This window comes from Rattus norvegicus, chromosome 4 (assembly GCF_021556685.1).
Source record: "Rattus norvegicus strain SHRSP/BbbUtx chromosome 4, alternate assembly SHRSP_T2T, whole genome shotgun sequence".
Taxonomy (NCBI): Eukaryota; Metazoa; Chordata; class Mammalia; order Rodentia; family Muridae; genus Rattus; species Rattus norvegicus.
In genome coordinates, this window is record NC_141537.1 from 81,964,527 (window position 1) to 81,983,447 (window position 18,921).

Consider the following 18,921-nt stretch of genomic DNA (forward strand, 5'->3'; position numbering starts at 1 on the left):
GATGAAAAACTTTTTATAAACACAGTGTTTCCACTGGAGAATGGCAGGCAAACACAGAATAAGCACACAGAAGAATACGAAGGAAGAAGCAAGAGAAACATAATTACTAACCTAATACCTTACAATGCTAACTCCCACATGAGTATATTGTTCTGGATAAGGCAGTAAGTGGATGCCTGCCAAGGGCTGGGGTGACAGGTAAACACACTGCTAAGTGAATCCTGTTATCTGATTGTGTTTAAATTCTGATTATATTTCACTTGACAAAATAATTAATTATTGTGAACTTCCAATTGTTAACTAGGACCTAGAAGAATTCCAACTGGCATGCCCTTGTGTTGTGAATTCAAGTGCAGGAGAACTGAGCTATGCATTTCCTTTCACGGCTGTCACTGGGGCGGGGGTCGGGGCACTCTCTTACCTTGCTAAGAATGTAAATCACATCACCACGCTTAAAGGACAACTCATCAGAAAGAGATCCAGTGCAGTCCCACAAGCCCTGGTAAAAATTAGCATAATCGGTGCTTTTATCTCCTAGGAAAAAGAGAGAGAGAGAGTTGGAGTTAAGGCTTGAACCAACAGAAATTAAAGGACCATCCCAGATTGCCAAGAGTCTAAGAAACTCTGGCCTGGATCGCAGAACATCTTAGTGAACCCGCAACTACCTGTGAGCATGCTCATGAAGGTCGTGTCAGAAGCATTAGCTGTTCATGGCCCCTCTACTTCTGTCCCTAAGCTAAAACCTGCAGTGACTGCATTCTCAGAGCAGCAAGGGGCTTCTGCTCGGTTTTTAGTGAGAAGTCTTACGCTGACTCGCTATGTGTTTGAAGAGCAGCTGGTCTTCCTGCACGGTTTAGCATCTAAGGGACAGGACAGACGGATTTGAAGGAACAATTTCACTGAGTCTGGAACACTTGATAACAGTATTATATCAATAATAGTATACTTTAATTACTCAAATATAAAGCATTTGGACCCGAAGTCTCTCAAAGTTGTCACTAAAATATTTTTTGCAGCTTTGAAATTGCTAGTGCGGACTTCTGTTAGTCAGGTCTAGGTCACTAGACTCATACAGTGGAATTATCAGCTCATCCTTCTCCTGGCATAAGCACAATGGATGTGAAGTGTTCAAACTGCCATACACACCATTAACTGATTGATTATTTAGTGCCCACCGCTCTGTAATACCACAGTAACTGGGTAATATATGCTTTGTCACTCACACAATGTGGCTTTCCTAAAACACAGCACACAGTTAAATACACTGGATGCTTTTGTTACACAGAGAACGGTTTCCTGTTTTTAATTTCACGATAATTGAGTTTTGATGAGTTAAGGGAAAAAGAATGCGAGTAATATCAGTAAGACGTAAGTAAGATGCCCGTGCATTCTCCAGCCAGGCGGAACACACACGTGCTGACAGCTCCCATCGTTGCATGGTCACCTCCGAATCTGGGGATAATGTGGAGAAGGGTGCCGGATCAGGTTGTCATCTCCGTTTTGTTAGGTGGCTTTTAAACAAGAGGCGATCTCAGTGCAAACAGCCACTACTATAGTTAGCACAGTGCTGACTTTCACAAAGTATTGATTTATTAGATTAATTCTCCTTAATGTCTTTAACATTTTTCAAAAAGGAGAATCTGAATAACATGGAATCTAAGTAGTTACAGGATACACCTTCTCACTAAATTTTCAGAAAATAAACAAGGACTAGAAAATACCACCTAACTCTGTTAATTTTTATTTTTTAAGACTGAAAGAGAGGGACAATAGGGGTGGTATGATAGGATGGGGAGGATGGAGCGAGAGGGAGAGGGAGAGGAAGGGAGGGAGGGAGGGAGAGACCCCCTGTATTTGGCCTCACCACTTTAGCACTTGGGCTCAAAGCACTAAAGCCCCAGAATCCAACCAAGAGCTAACAATGCTTGTGGCACCCCTATCACATCCTCCCCTAGCCCCCCAAGCATATATTAAACAAATTCTGTAAATGGACACTAGAGGGCACTCCAGCTGGCCAGATAGCTCCAAACAGTGTCTCTTTCCTTTTCCTTTTTTTTTTTGGAAAAAATATCACTTAATAATAAAGTGACCGATTTCCTTTAAAAACCACTTATTTAGACAAATAGAGATTTAGAAGTTGAAACATTCCTGTCAGATTAAATCAACTGCTAAATGGGTCAAGTGTTGCACCCTCTGCAGTCTGTCAGTGTCAGCTTGAAAGTCAGGGAGTTAGACGGGATGACATCACACGTAAAGCCTGCCACACAGTTCTAGCCCAGTCAAAGAAGAAGGTCTAAATAGCTAGTTTCCCCAGTAGGGGTCCCTGACATGTTCCCCATGCTGCTCAGGCCTTAGGCTTGCTTCGAAGATGAGAAAGAAACAAACTTTGGCTAAAAAACTAAGGTCAAAGTTTTTGGTGGAGCTGTGGGATTCCAAAGGGTCCCAGCTGTCCTGGCCCTTCCTCCATTTTCAGACATTCTCACAGTACTTTTCATTTAACAGCTTTTTTTTTTTTTTTTTAAGTAGGGGCAGGAAAGAGGACAAAAGGAAAAGTATACAGTGATTTTAAATACACATTCTTATCACTTTGGTTTCTTTTTCCCTGGATACACTCGGAGGAACTCCCATTAACATTAATGGGAGTTCCAGGAGCAGGCGAGGGGAGAGACCCCCGCCGGGTACAAGATGCATGACTCCCTAGATGTGCATCAGGAACATTTCATTAAACCTCACGGCTGCAAGGAAGCCACAGAGCCAGGGGTTCGGCATTGCTGTCGACAAGATGCATTTTCAACTGTGCCCCCGACAATCTTGATGATGATGGTATCCAAAAAACGACCTCAATTCTGGGTCCCACATGTGAGCACTGCTAAAGAACACTCTGGATATATGGCTGACGTTCTAGAAGAGCAGGCATCACCAGTGAGGGAAGGGCCAGCAGTGTGTGAGCTGTCTCCTCAGGAAAACATGCCAGACATAAAGAATTAGGAGTGATCTTATTTGTGGAAAGCAGGAAGCTCTGCTGGCTCATCTTTAAAATGTAAGTGGCTCTACACACACAGACAGAAGTCCCGAACACATACAGCTTTGAAGGCACAGAAGGCTCACAAAAACTAGCACTCTGTACCTCTGCCCAGGAAGATAATCCCCATGACATGTTGCTTTGCCTTGTGGTGATGGGGATAGCAAATGCAGAGCCTTGAATATGCTGGTCAAATGCTTTCCTGCTGAGACACATCCCTGGCCCCAAAGATAGGCGTTGTTTATAACGAGGAACATTCAGAAGCACAGTTCACGTGGTTTCCCTGTCTTTACTCAGTGGGTTAACATCATTCTATCTATACCATCGGTATTTTGAAAATTACACGCAAAACCTCACCTTACTGTGTGTGCTGTCCTGAGGGGCATGAGTTACTTTTGAAAGTAGGTTGGTTTTTTTTGTTTGTTTTTTTAAAGTTAGCTAGCCTTTGAAAAATTTAGACATTGAGCTTTTAAAAACTTTATAAAATAGATATTTGGCAAAGCTAACAGGACTGTTACCAAAGTGCAAATTAAACATGTAAACACCAGATAGTCTACAAAGGCAAGATTATAAAAGACGTGCTGACAAAGAAGGAGGCGTGATGCTGACCCCAGAGACCCTTTCTCTGAGGACTGCAAGCCTGAGAAGTGTTTTAGAAAGGGAAGCATATTTTTACAGTGTTAAAAAAAATCAAGTGGGACCGTCTATGTACCTATAAATGTATATGATCTGTGCTAGATGAATCAGTGTGAAGCAACTTGTAGGAGACAAGATGAATTGAGTTTTATTTTTATATTTTACATTAGAACACTGATTTTTTTTCCTGTAAAATTAGTCAATGTAAAAAAAATACATGAAATTCTTGAGCAAGGTTAGGTCACATGATGTGACGCTCAGTAAGAAAGCAACACCCTTGTCAGCTCAGTGCCGAGTGGCGCGCATGAGTTGCAGAAGCTCCATGTGCGAAGGCATTGGAGCGTGGCTTGAAAGAGCTCTGCAGCACGAGAGGTAAGAGACACTGCAGTACCTTGTGACGATGGCGTGAAAAGCTCACCGACTTACTGCCCCCCCCAAAGGCAAACACTTGAGGCATGCTCTCTTGTGTCTGCGGAAGGTCTATCTATTGTGTTTATCTTCTATACCTGCATAGAAATTTTAAAAAGAAACCTGTGTGCTCTGGGCAGAAGCATCGTGATTCATAACTATAAAAATAAACACCCAATTTACTATCAAGCACAGTGCCTGGGCTTCGTTCGCTTGCTGCCATGGTTTACAGCTCTGTTTTACAGGGCAAGAGTGCTAACATCTAATGGCTTTGTCCTGCTTCCTCTCTGAAAAAAAGGCAAACCCAAACCTTTTGCAGCAACCTGTGCCTGCCTTCCTGTCCAGGTCCAGAGTCAGGCCTGTTTCCTTCCCATACGTCACAGGAGGAAAGCTACTTCCTGAACACGCTTGTCCACCCTGCTTCTGACAACTCAACAGGGTGATGTATGGACATATCAGAGAGGGGAAGGTGACCCTAGCTCCAGCCCTGTACAGGACCCGGGGGCGACAGGGCAGACCTCGCCCCAGCTGACACAGGGCTGTGGAGAGGTGTAAAGTCCTGATAAGAAGGCAGCCCATCTCTTCTTTCCCTGTAACTGTTGGTTTATCAAAACTAACCTCATGTTTGCGCTACAGATAGTTTATCTTGTGCTACTTGGAAATAGCAACAAGCAAGGAAAGTTGTCTGTGTTGTGTGTTTGTACATGGTGTGCACATAATTAGTACTTGGGGCCACGTGCCAGGCGGAAGTGGATAATGCAGACCATCCTCCCCAGTCTTCTAGGCAACCAGTGTCCTTTTCTCATTTTTAAGCTGCTGTCACTGGACTCTGGCATTTCTTACCCAATTCATTTGCCTTCTGTGTTAATCATATGCAATGAAGATATGCATGGCCAACATTTAAACAGGCTGCAGATCAATTAGCGGTCTTAAGTTTATCTGATTTTTATCAAAGAAGACAGAGCTGTGGGTCGATTGTCAGAGCCTGTGTCAAGTTGACCTTTTCAGAGATGTCTACATTGCCAGTCCCCTGGGCAACTTGTTGTCCCCTGTTAGTCTCTGAATGGCAGAAGTCTGTTCTGCTCAAGCACAAAGTATACACAGATGTCTATATTACATTCTTATAGGTTTGACAGCAACTGCATGTTGTATCTATAAACTGTCCTTTAGCAGTGACACTTCCTCAATGATGATAAGCTAATTTATGCAACTAAATCTCCTTTGTGCAGAAATGAAAGCTAATTGAGTCATTACAAAGTAATTCAGGAAGGAATACCTTGTATAAATTGGCTTACTTTATAAATCCTTCTCAAGTGGTTTTCATGCATCCTAAATGGGACTAAGCAGGTTATCAACCATAAGACATACAGACCAAATGAGCCAACCTCTTCAGGGAGCTGTGCAGACATCATGAGAGAGTTAGAAAGGGACGAGAACAAAACAAAAATAAGCTTTGCCGGTGCTACCTGAGGGATGCTGTACACTGTCCCGACTCCCCTTCCCTTGTTCGTCCATCTTCACTGAAGCGGTGTCCTCTTCCTCCTCTGCAAATAAACAGTGACAGTGGCACATTAGCAGGCCCCGTGTCTATCACAGCATCCACCCTGCTTACAGAGCAAGACAAAGTCTACAGCACTTAACAATTATCTTTAAGAGCATGAAACGCCCGATTCATATTCCTGTGTTAATAACCAGCGTCCTCATCAAGGCTACGGCTGACCTGATACAATATAAGATATGCCCCAAGGCGTTGCATGTTTGTTTTAAATATGCAGAGCAACTTGTCTGGAGCAATCTTAAATCCAGGGCAGCCCTTAAATCTAGTGAAGTAACAGCCGACATCATACAAATATGCTACATGATACCGAGTAGCAGGAATACTACTACATGGTTCCTAAAACATCAAGACAGCACAGAAAAAATGTATGACATAAAATACAGATAATCTGTAAGTCATCAAATGTCAGACATGTTCACTGGTTTCCTCACTTAATCCTCTCACAAAAGGCTACTAGATGGGTCCCCAAATTCTATTGTGGCTCTCCATGTGTCACATACCACAGGAGGAAAGACTTTATAGACAATCATCGTTCTATAGATAAGTGAACTGAGATGCAAAAGTGGCAGGCTTCCAAAGCATGCGGTTTAAAGTTGAGGCTGTGGTTTTAAAACCCATGTTTTTCATCCTCTCTGTAGTCAGTGCTTTGCTCCCACACACTCCAAGCACATTCCCTTCCCAGGATATGGAGCGAAGGAGCATAACATTAAGCAAGAAATTGCTTTACATGGAATCAAACTATGCCATTCTTTTCTACTAAAAGCACATGTATTACATTATCATTTTCCCTACTTAAGGATTTATACAAAGCTGACAAATATCTAATGTAGGATATACAAACAAATGGCATACAAAGAAAAACTAAATTAAAAAGTATCCCAACTCAAGAACAACCACAATGTGTGTGTAAGATATACATAGTAGCTGGTGTGACTATGAAACCAATTAACCATCAGTCAGTTTTCATCGAGGATCACCCACGCGTGAGAGGGAAGATCTGCCAAGGAGGCGAAGGGAATAGGAAGCTCCTGCCCAGAGGAAGCTGACAGCCTGCTGGGGTCAGAAATGAGACCTCCCTGATGGGTGGGCCAAAGCACTGAATTGGTGCAGGGGGAGAACGTGGGATCCCATGAAAGACCTGTAGGACACAAGAAGCTCTTTCCAGATCCCACCTTAAAGTACAGGCACAGTCATGTTCAATGGACAAAGTATCGAGGCACTCTTGGGGGGAAAAGCAAGAAAGAAGGCAATGTGAGAGACGGGGACCAGTCGAAGGCCCATGAACATCTCATTATAGGCTTCAGACTCCAGTCTGGTGGGCAGTGAGAACCTTACAAGGTTTCTGAGCAGACAGGGCAGGACTGAAATTGCTTTACAAGTGATCATTAAATCCCATTGTCTCAGTCAGCCTGGATGAGGGGCATGGAGAGTCTAGATAAAGAGGAAGGAAATCCTGAACTGCAGGGGCAAAGGAAACAGGAAGGAGATGGCGTGAGAGGTGGAGGAACCGGAGTTGATAAGCATTGTGTCTGCCCTCCTAGACATTTGAAGGCTCAGGTTTTGCGACTAGTGAACAAATGGACATAGCGTCACTTAGAGGCTGGCCCAGATGATCTGTGTTGTTGAGGGGAACACAGGCTTGATTTTGCAAGTGGACGGGGATAATATCAGAGAAAGGGCAACTATAATGTATTGGAAAAGTCTCCTGTATATTTTAGCCAGTGATTAATCAACCCCAGGATTTGAAGTAAGCTTCTGGGTTACTGTGCTTAGAAGTCAAATGTAAGTGGTTTGAGTTTATATAATTCAACTCCAACAAAATAATAAAAGCTTCAAAATAAGGAGCAGCTGGAACAGTTTGTCCTCGTGCACACTGCCGCATTAACCTCGGTAATTTAATATGGGACACTTCTTTTAACAACCGTCATCTCACTTTGGACAAATCTCAAGGACTACTCATGGCCAGCAGGTTGTTTATGGGGGATCCCCATAAACTCTACAGGCAGAAATCCACACAATCCCACCTAGGATTTTTTCACAGATGGTGCACTTATTTTTTAAGGTGAAAGACAGAGTTTACCTTGCCCTTCTCTTTCTTTTGCACCCACTCTCTCTCTCCAGCCTGGTTACAAATCCAGCATTGGGGGTAAAAACCCTAGGGTGCTTGTCCTTACATAGGACAGCCGCATCTAGGTAGTAAATGCTAGTTTTGGCTTGTAAGAAGAAACTGGGATTTAGACTCACTATCCAATGTTAGCACCAACATACCATTAAAAAATAGTTGTAATAATTAAATGGAAAATGTTCTTAGCAAAGTTAACAATAAATTTCAAAGAATTAATTACCACAAATTTATTTTTACTTTATTAAAATGTGTCTATAGTATATGCTAAGGGTTGTACTGGTATGGGAAAGCTTTGCCTCTATGATATGTTTTATTAAATCATCAGAAAAATGACAAAATGAGCATCAATAATCACAGTAAAGCATGCAAACCAAAGTCTTTGTGAGGTGGCCCTCGTACGTAGTGTTGTGGAGCACGAGATGCTTCTGCGGTGTTATCTGTTTGCCTGTGAAAACTATATGCAACCGTACGCAGTCTGTCCATCAAGTGTTCTAAATAATGTTCAACAGCTCGTTCTTCTTGGCCTAACAATACAAATAGCTTCCACATAAAAGACTCAAATTCTGCTTGTTTTTAATTTTACAGGATAATAGTCATAATGAATATTGACTAGACACCGACACAAAGGAAGGTGTTGACTACATACTGTGAAAAAAATGGATCCCCAAACCTCGCAAGTCCTACGGCTCATTTATCAACAGTGCAAAGCTCTCCATCCCATGAACTAAAAGCTGCAGAAGAACAAATAACCGAAATTCTAGGCAAAAATCACCTTTACTCCATATTAGAAATACATGCATTCACATGCCATTTTACTTAGATTTATTATTAAACAAATTTTACTTTCGTACTGAGACACAGTGTCATTATATAATACTAATTAATACCTCAAATAGTCAATGTTTGTGGGTTAATATATTCCATTCAACATTTTAATAACAGTAAACAAAAACAGCTCAGCTATGCAGTAAAATCCATCAAACCACACAGATGGTTGTAAGGTTTTCATTATGTGGTTTCCATAGCAATCATATTGCAAATCTGGAAGCTTCTTGCAAATAAGCAGCTTGTATTTACATGCCGCTCAGCTGCAGCACAAAACTCTGTGACACACGAAGTTATTATTCCAATCACACGGTGTTAGAAGAATCATCCAGAGATTGTTTTGTGATCAGACAAGATGGAAATAAAGCAAGCTGAGGGCCGAGGGTAATCAGATGCAGGCTGCACCTGCTAATAGTGTCTTCTGGCAATGTGTGGTGGTAAGGAAAGGTTTGGACCTTAAACCCTGTCAGATCTATGAACCTTCCAGGAGCCATCTGACCTACACAACTCTGAGCCTAACTGCTTCTTTTTCAATGGCTGCTTGGCTTCTTTCCTGAGTTGAGCAAGGACAAGAAAGTCACGTCTTTCCAAATCTTTTTAGGAAAATCCATGTTGAGACGCTGAGAAATGCTTAATGTAAAAAAGTGGAGACGTCCCCTCTCCTTTATATGAATTTATTTAATTTGAACAGATCTAGGTTCCTAGCAAATGGATTAGTATTGTAATAAGGATCACAAATCTGTGCTGCTATATGGCATATGCAATACTGCTGTTTCTAGCTCACTCGTGCTCCTACGTTTAGGATAAACCATCAAAAAGAAAAGTGATTAAAACACCAAGCTTGAGAAAGCCACTGATACTTGCTTAGAGCCCAGTCGGGGTGCATGAGTTCAGGAGCCAATGGCCGACTCTATAGTCTCTTCCAGGGAAAGGGCAGCAGCACAAGAAACTTATGTGACTCACAAAATTACGTTTCTCATAGGCGCCTTCAGAAAACAGTGGCTTGGTTCCTCAATTACAATGTATTTGTAACTCAACTGGAAGGGTATAAAACTCTCACACTGTATTTTTTAAAAGACAGAAATATGATCTGAAATAGAGTTCCTGGCTTCATTTGATTATGTAATCATGGATTTTTCTCGAGAACAGTAGTTTTGCTTAAACAACCACACTATCCACATTATCCATGTTCAAGTCCATTATGTAGCTAAGCACTCCAATAATTCTACAAGGCAACACTAGGCACTTATGCCCTCCTTATTTTATGAACGCAAACAATGAAGTTCTCAGAGCCTGAATGACTTGCTCAGGTGGCATCCAGCTAGGTCCTGTGTGAGAGAGGGTCAGGCTTCAGACATGCTGGTAAGCCTTGGCGTCTCTTCTTTGACTTTCATTAACATTTGAACTTGCTGAGAATAATGTTCAGTAACTGCAAGTACAAGGCTGTGGATTTGAACATGTACACCTGTGTGTGTCTGCCTGCATGCAGACACACACACACACACACACACACACACACACACACACACACACACACACAAACGTGCACACACACCCTTCACTTTATGGCTGGACTATTCTCTTAAGCAGTTGCTGGTTAAGGACATAGAAGACATGCTGACACAGATGGCCAGGCTCTACACCAGCAGGCACTGCATCAAAACCATCTTTTCTATTGTGATCCTGAAACAGATTAACAATTCGTAATGCTAAACACGTGCCGCTTTGTCTTTTCGGTTTTCCTAGCTCTGTCTTCAGCTCAGGCTTTTCACGCCCTCAAACATCCCTAATATAGAATCCAAAATTTGGTACAGTTTTTAATATAAGTTGTAACTGAAAACAGATTTGTTTCCAAGTCAGCAAGCTTCTTTTCTTCTTTACATTTAGTAAGGGAAACGTGTTTACATGGAAATGGTAAGATGAGTCTATACACAGGATCTGAAGAAGCTCACCCGATGTTAGCCAAGAGCTAACCGGAGCATGAAGGGCTTGGCTCTAGGGCACGGTAAGCAAAGTGTCCATCCTTGAATAGATGTAGGTGTGGCATGTGGGGACTGAAGACACAGAATGCTAGCCCTATGTTATGATGTAACAAATGGGAACAACAGTGGTGAGGGGCTATACACATGACACCTTGCCCTGCACTCTCTCTCCAACTCTGTGGTAAGCTATCAAGGCCAGAGGAAAGGGTGTAAAAAAGAAAAAAGATTGTGGAAAGGACAAGCACAGGGATTCAAGGCTTACAACGAAGAAGACTGAGGTCCAGAAGGTTACAAACCCAAACATTGGTAACATAAATATGATTCTTCAAAAAGATCTTTCTATTTAGCTGGCCAACATATATTAAAGCAGTAACATTGTATGTTTTCACCAAAATGGACAGGGGAATCTCACAGGGCTTCACATGAACTTCAAGAGCTCTAGGCAAACAATGGCTGCCGAGAAAGGGAGAGCCTGGAGTCTCCAGAAAGGAGTCCCTCGTAGGGGATCCAGTCCCAAGCAGTCAGCCCTACCTACATGCAAATATCAATCCTCAATAAAGTCAGCAGGTTATACTTATGTATTCATGTGTGTACTTGTATATGTGTACCAACAATAATTAAAAAAATAAAAAAAGGTTGTGATTTTGAGGAGTAGAGGGAGCACAGGAGAAAGTGGAGGGAGGAGAAGGAGGAAATTATATAAACATAGTACTCATATAAAATTCTCAATAAGACGGACAAAAATAATAAAGGAATAAAACTGACAATTTTACATTAAGAAATAAAGCAAAATTAAAGCCATATGAATTTTATAAAGATATACGTATGTGCCTATGCTTGGTCTTAAAGTCCAAAATGAACGGACAGTTAAGATGACAGAAATGGCAGGGCCGCATGAGCGCTCCAGGAAGCTGGGTCAAGTGTGGCGTACACTCCCACCAGCACTCTGGGTCACAGCTTTATGAAATATGGACCATGGTGTAATAAAAAGACCCTCTGCTGCCTCATAAATTTGTTAAAAATTTAGAGCTAAAATTTTTATTAACCTAAGAAAGTCAAATTAAGTGACTTCTATTATAAAAGGTTCTTTTGGTTCTACATTTATGACACGATTACAGTTCCTTTTTAATGTAAATTAACTTTTTCTTATTCAAAGTATAAAATGTATTATCTACACATTGCTAAAAGATAGGAAAATGGCAATAAGCTAAAAGAAAGTTTTTTTCTTTTTTTCCGGAGCTGAGGACCGAACCCAGGGCCTTGTGCTTGCTAGGCAAGCGCTCCACCACTGAGCTAAATCCCCAACCCCAAAGAAATTTTTTTAAAAAAAATTATACTGATTTAACCACTAATGATATTTTGTAGGCCATATTTTCTTTAGTAAGGTTTTCTCTTTCAAATGACCTTTTATTAAATATCTCAAATGCATATGTATTTCGCTCCTATATATTTTTTCTTTTAAATGTGTATGTTATTTATATATTATTTTAATCTCTTTTTAGCAAATAAATTGTCAATGTAGATTGTTTAAATTTCATTAGGTCAGGACTGGAGAGATGGCTCAGTGGTTAAGAGCACTGACTGCTCTTCCAGAGGTCCTGAGTTCAAATCCCAGCAACCACATGGTGGCTCACAACCATCTGTAATGGGATCCGATGTCCTCTCCTGAAGACGGCTAGAGTGTACTCACATAAATAAATATAAATACATCTTTGAAAAAATTTCATTAGGTAAAAAAGAAAATCACCAAATCAATAATTAAGTTAGTGATTTAACTGTAGGATGGCTATCTCATTTGATCTTCAAGGGCCTACAATAATTCCTATTAAAAAGTAAACTTTTGAAGGCAGGGCTCACAGGCTACAGCCTGGCTGTTTGCTCTACTTCATGGACACCAAGTAAGAAACCTGAGACTGACAGACTACAGCTAGTTACCTAGGCCTGAGAAACCAGCAGATGCTGTCTTAGAAATCAAGTGAATGATCTGGGGGAAAGGAGTGACAGCATTTATTTCCAATGGTAGAATTTAAGCTTCCCAGCAAACACTAGAAACTCAAAAGGCCACTGACAGCCCTCACCCCTGATTCTCCTGATGAGCTTAGCCCCCAAGCTCACTCATCAATGAGCTGTTACATAAGCTTCTCAAAGTCTCTCAGTCCAATGGCAAATACTACAAACTTCTAATCTCCAAAGATGTTCAAAACGTTATTACAAGACCCCGTACACATCTAGCTTCTCTCTAACTCCTGCTGGGCAGTTCAGTCGCTTCACGGTCAGGTCCTCATGTGATGTGGTTTTACCTGGGCCTGAAGCCCTACTGAATTACAAGACATGGCTCAACTGACCCCACAATCTAGAAACTTGCCCCTCACCCAGAAGGCAACTAGCCAGGTTCCCTGTGTGCTCCAGGATGCATTAAGACCCACATTTGTATCCTGCTCGTTGCAAACTTGGTTTCCTAGTCCACCTTCCTGCAGGCATGACCTCCCGAGGGCTTTCTTGTATTACTACAGACCAGCACAGGGGGTGAGAGTGAAATGGTTTCTAAGAATGTTTGTTGACTCAAAGTTAAATGGATTTGGCTAGCTAGGTAGTCGGTCCACCTGAGCTTCTGTTACTGCTTGCTAACATTGGCACTCAGAGACTAATTCTGACAGAAAAGGGGTAAATTACACAGACGCTGAGCTGATTTCTCTGAGCTATTGTCCTGCGTCCAGCAACAAAACATATGCTATTGCAGAATTTTTATTATACTGATCATAGTTTGTGAATTTCTTTTCATAGGTCTCTTCAAAAGCTGCAGCCATTAAATTCATTCTACCACAAGGAAACTGGTGGGTTTTCATCCACCTGATCTTTTCCTCATTGAGATGGTTTATAATTAAAATCTAAATGGTAGTTTAAGATACTTGCAGGCTTTAATAGCATACTTTTTTTTTTGCCTATTCTTTCTCTGTAGTTTAGAAATCTGCCTTAAGTCTATCAGTATACCCAGCTGCCGCTCACCTTCCCACTGGTTGTCACTGATTATGATGACAGCTACTCTTGTCCATGAGGAAAGTTGGGGATAAAGTTGAACAGCCTCCCTATTTACTCCCTGCACCCTTCAGCCCCACTCATCTTCAATGTTGCTTTCACTTGTAGTGTTTATCCGGAGAAGGAAGGCATGACAGTGTAAGTATTTATTACCTTATCTTCCCCTCTGCATTATTTATTTGTGTGTGTGCGCGCGCTCGTGTGTGTGTGTGTGTGTGTGTGTGTGTGTGTGTGTGTGTGTACATGTAAATAGGTATGGGTGCATGGAGGTCAAGGGGTAACTTGAGGTGTTGTTTCTTGCTTCTTCAACCTTGTTTGAGACAGTCTCTTGTTTGTTGCTGTTTAAACCATGCGGTCTCCTAGAAATTCTCCTGTCTCCACTTCCTATCTTGCGGAAAGGGGTATTGGGACTGCAGATTCATGATAGCTCATGGACTCTTGGGACCTGAGCTCTGATCTTCAATGCATATGCTGAACGCTTTATCCACTAATCAAGCCAATCTCCCTAGCCATGGTTACTCCTACATATCCTTTGTCTCATTCCTTCTTGTTTCAAGGTCCCAAGTTGTTGATATAAAAAAATTAACCATCCTATGATATCAGGGCCAGAGTCACTCTCAGCCCCTCAGTTCTTTGGCCCTATTTGGCTGTATCCAAATATAAAAGCTTCCAGCTGCCTAGAAAGCCTTATTCCAAGGAATAGAAAGGACAGAACACAGTAGTGAATATTTACTATTTATAAAACAATTCTCAACAAAGAGTACCACTTGCATTTTTCCACCACTGTTGTACATTTTCACTGTAATGCATAACTTCATATTTATGAGCCACACTAACATCCCTGCTTATCACCTAGATGTGTTGTTCACCCAGGGCACTGGCTCTTAATACTTTAATAGGTGTCAGAAATACCCATGGGTCAAAGGCTATAGCCCACACATAACGATTCTACTTCACTAGATTTCGGGAAACTCTGAACATGCGAGTCGCCACCCCATGCTGCTGGTCCTGGCCCAGCATTTAAGAGCCTGTTATGTGCTGCTGTATCTCCTTTCATGTGACTTTACAAGGCTGGGCGTTCCAGCATCAGCATCCCAGCTTAGCTGGAGGAGCGCTGGCCTAGCATGTATGAAGCCTTCAGGTCCGCTGCTTCAAAAGTAGACATGGTGGTGCACTCCCCTAATCGCAACTCTCAGGAGCTGGAGGCAGGAGGATGAAAAGTTCAAGATCATCCTTGGCTATGATCCTATTGCAAAACAAAACAAAACAAAACAAACCCCCAAATTCAGTGTTCTATTGTCATGTGAATGTAAGTTAATCATAACTTTGTATCTTCAAGTATTATTTACGTTTAAATTTGAAAACATGTTATGCCTCACCAAACAGCAACAAAGCAAAATAATATAAAATTATTAAAGCAGGAATTTATCCTCCCAAGAGAGTCAATGGAACTGTACAAAATGCCAATGAAAGTCCTGCTCCAGAGGTCGTGCCCTTTCACGAGTTTTAGACTCAGCCAAATCAAACTTGATCAACTCCAATTTTCTCACCTGGAAAACAAAAATGATAAAGTGTACCCTAGGGAATCACTTGGAGGACAAAATGAGGCAAAGTGCCCAACATGCTGTATACCGCACAGCAGATTCACAGCAGCTGATACAAGCTGAGGGCTGACTGTGTGAACACTGCTAGGCACTTCACACCTAACTCCCTCTCAGTCCTCAAAACCCTGTGAGGCAGGTCACTATTAGCCCCATTTCCTGATGAAGAAATAGAGGCACAGAAGCATGTCAGTGACCAGCGCAGTAAATACAGCTGCAGGAGGAGGGCCAGATTGAACCTGGGTAGTCTGCTTCCAGAACCTGAGCTCTTCCCGTCAGTGTAAGAGTCTACATATATCACTTGCTCATACGCGTGCTAATTAACTAGTCAGCACTTTAACCTCCTGACATCACATGGAACTTATAAGAAAGATAATCTCACAATGTCGTATTGACATATATTCTTTTTTTTAAACACTCTTCAGTGACAAAATAACATGGCTAACTGACAGTCTGGAATAAAATATCCTTCCTGAAGATAGTGGCCACTGCTGAAAAGCAGAAGAGTCAATTTTGTAATGGCCACAGAAAATGGAGGGCTTGGTTGGCATTTGCCCCTTACATTTTTCTTTCTGTTGGAAAGCAGCTTGCGAATGGAAAAACCGCGTCCATCACCTCAGATGGAGTCAGTCCCAGACACTGAGTATGAGGAAAGGCAGAGCCAAGGGCAGCGTCCATCCTGGCCAGGAGCTCAGGGAGACCCATGGGTCCTGAAGAAGACAGCTGTAGCTCCTTGTTACACTCAAGTGCAGTAAGACATTAAGAGAGAGAGCAGCGCTTCCCAGATACAGATTTGCATGGATGTTCAGAATGGCAATTTAAGGAGCTTCCAATTTTAAGGTGAGAGGCATTTTCTTGGCATAGAGATGAATTTGTTCTAAGTATTTTATAATGAAAGCACTGTATTTCTGTAGAATGGGGCTCCCCAAAGAAGCAAGGAAGGACGGTGGAGAGAAAGGAGGTGGGATGCACAAAGCTCATCTGACGGAGGTCTCTGGAACAACAGTACCTGATATTCTTCCAGGCCTATAGGATAAGTCTGAGCTGAGAAAATAAAACCCTTGCTCGGGTTTGGCTCCCTAAAGGAGCAGGCTGAACTCTCATTTCAAAGTTTCTCGTCCTTGAATTCCAGAAATAAATCCAACATAAACAAATCATTTTATGTAAAAGAGCCAAGGCATTTTTAATGTACATGACAAGCAAGCGGTAGTTGACTTTTCTCAGGGTCACACACAGCATTTCAGAGTAGGAAATTGAGTAAATTTCAACTTCCCATCCTGCAAGGACAAATACCTGCCATTTTAGGGACCAAGGGCTACACAGTGCCAGGGCTGCAAAACCAACTCTTTCCTGCTTTCCGGAATGAGAAAGCCCTCTTGGTTTCTTATCCTCAGATCAAAACCATTTATAATTGATAATGTAAATATGACATTTAATAAACCAATCCTGGTACTTTCAGTTGATAGAATGTTATGCTATAATTATGTACACTATATTAAGGTACAATTTGGGGCTTTATTTTCATCTAATTAAACAATATAATCAAATATGTAGATTTAATGGCTTGTCCAACTGTCACATTTAGAGAACCATTCAATGTTTATTGTCCTTTGTAGAGTAAATCATCAATTTAAAGACAATAATAAAATGACAATCTAAACTTTTGATTTTAGTCCACCTAGGAGAGTAATGCTGACTGTTCAGATGCTGTCTAATTATAGCACATAGTTTCTCCCATTCTGCCTGAAGAAGAGTAGTTAACAGCCAGTGGTTATAGAATTCAGGTAGCTTTGTTAAAAATGATTTTATCACATGACCCTTAGCGTTGGAAAACAATTTCTGGATTAAAAGAGTCAAGAAGAAAGATTATCTCAATATAGCCCAGTGCAGTGAGGAAATACAATATCGGACTTGGCACATGTCCACAGGAAAAGTCTGGCTCCCAGATGCTGCTTGCCAACTCACAGCGGATTCAACAACGTTTAAACAACTGACAATGTGCACTCATAACCCTGATGACATAAGGACCAACTCGGCAGGAGCCTGTCTCATGAGCATCTTCATATACTGAAACAAAGACTCATAGACATGCAACACACATTTCACTGATCAAAAGTCAACATGCACAAGAGGTTCCTTACAGTGATGCCAGCAGGCTAAGACCACATAAAGGTATTACTTCAACCAAACAAAGCGTCTCAATATTTGTGCTGTATTAGTCCTCGAAAATGAGCCTGTGGGGGCTGGAGAGATGGCTCAGCAGTTAAAGGCATTGACTGCTCTTCCAGAGGACTGAAGTTCAAATCCTAGCACCACCAGGCACTCACAACTGTCTGTGACTCCAAGATCTGATGCTCTCACATAATATACATGCAAGGAAAACACCAATCCTCATAAAATAAAGAAAATGAGACTGTAACCCTGAAATAACTGCAGCAAACATAGTTTTCTCCATAGTTAACTCATCACAATCATATAATACCTATGACTTCCTATAGCTTGTGCCCGATGCTAACATCTGCTTCTACTAGTTGGAATCAAATGAAATTGCTTTTGGCTATTTTTGACCTCTCAAAATTGTACTTTTTAAAATTTGAGGATAAAATGAAAATTCTGACACTGAATTTTGACAGCAAGTGGTAGCTGAATGTTCTTAGACATGAAATATCAATGTTTCTTTATAACTGGCCATGAAATGGATCATGAACTCAACAGCCTTTCCAGACAAGCATATGCTGAGTAAAAATCTGTATTTACTATAGTATATATTCAAGCATAAACAAATATTGTTATTATTTAATATAAAATTGACTGTCACAGATGTAGACAACAGTGAAGAAGCCATGATACAAATAAAATTACTTTGTGTGGCTTTTTTTCCCTATTCCCAGATGACATGTTTCTCTGAGATGATATTTTCTCTCTTGATACAAACAACTTCTGTCACATAATGTTTATGTCATGTGCATTTTACAAATAAATAGTTTAAAACAAAGGGTTTGATTTTCTGGAAGAAAAAGATTGATTGGCACAAGAAATAAAGTAAGTTATTTAAATTAGGCCTTCAGTTGATTGGAATGACAACTCCATTTTTTACAACATATTCCCAAATCACCACATTAATCTGACTTAACGAGACTTCAAGTGCAGATATGTATTATTCTGAATGTATAAAACAAAAACTTGCACACAGATCAAGATGTGTCTCTACTATATTTTTTTCAGTAAACCCTTGTATAACACAAACATCATTTGTACCCAAAACTGTTTTAAGAAGCCACTTAGGATAACTTATTTCATAAAGTCAACAGACTAAATAAGGTCTTCCAACATAAATCTAACAAGTATTTCTTTTTGTCAAGAAATAATTAAGAAATAAAGATCACCGGTGCTCAGAAAGGACAGACTTAGCATGGAGTCTTGCCTATAGTAAACATGCAAAATTCCGTTTAGCTAACTTAAGTTAAAGTTTATAAATCACATGATTATAACTAATGCAGAGTTTCTGTAGTAATCAATCAATTATTCATGGTGAAGAATGTAACCTTTAGCAGCTATCTGGTCATTGGCCAAACTGAAACAAACTTGTCTTTTTCTGCCTTTCCCAAATGACCGATAGACTATGCAGGGTGGGTCAGCAGTTGCAATTCAAATATCTGAGACAAAACTTTGAGCCTGAGAGGAACGGAGAGCTGTAAGTGGGACCTCCACCACTTCAGGAAAGCCAC

The 18,921-nt window shown here is 41.0% G+C and overlaps 1 protein-coding gene across 5 annotated transcripts in view; it reads right to left on the minus strand.

Annotated features, from left to right (window-relative positions):
* The window catches only part of Skap2 (src kinase associated phosphoprotein 2), a 150,128-nt gene that overhangs the window by 13,992 nt on the left and 117,215 nt on the right, over positions 1-18,921 (minus strand). For all 5 annotated transcript variants that reach the window (XM_087655739.1, XM_087655738.1, XM_087655741.1 and 2 more), the window contains exons 10-11: positions 5,533-5,610; positions 422-534 (exon numbers count right to left, since the gene is read on the minus strand). In XM_087655739.1, the coding sequence (XP_087511865.1) occupies positions 422-534; positions 5,533-5,610 (191 nt within the window). The remainder of the gene's footprint in view (positions 1-421; positions 535-5,532; positions 5,611-18,921) is intronic.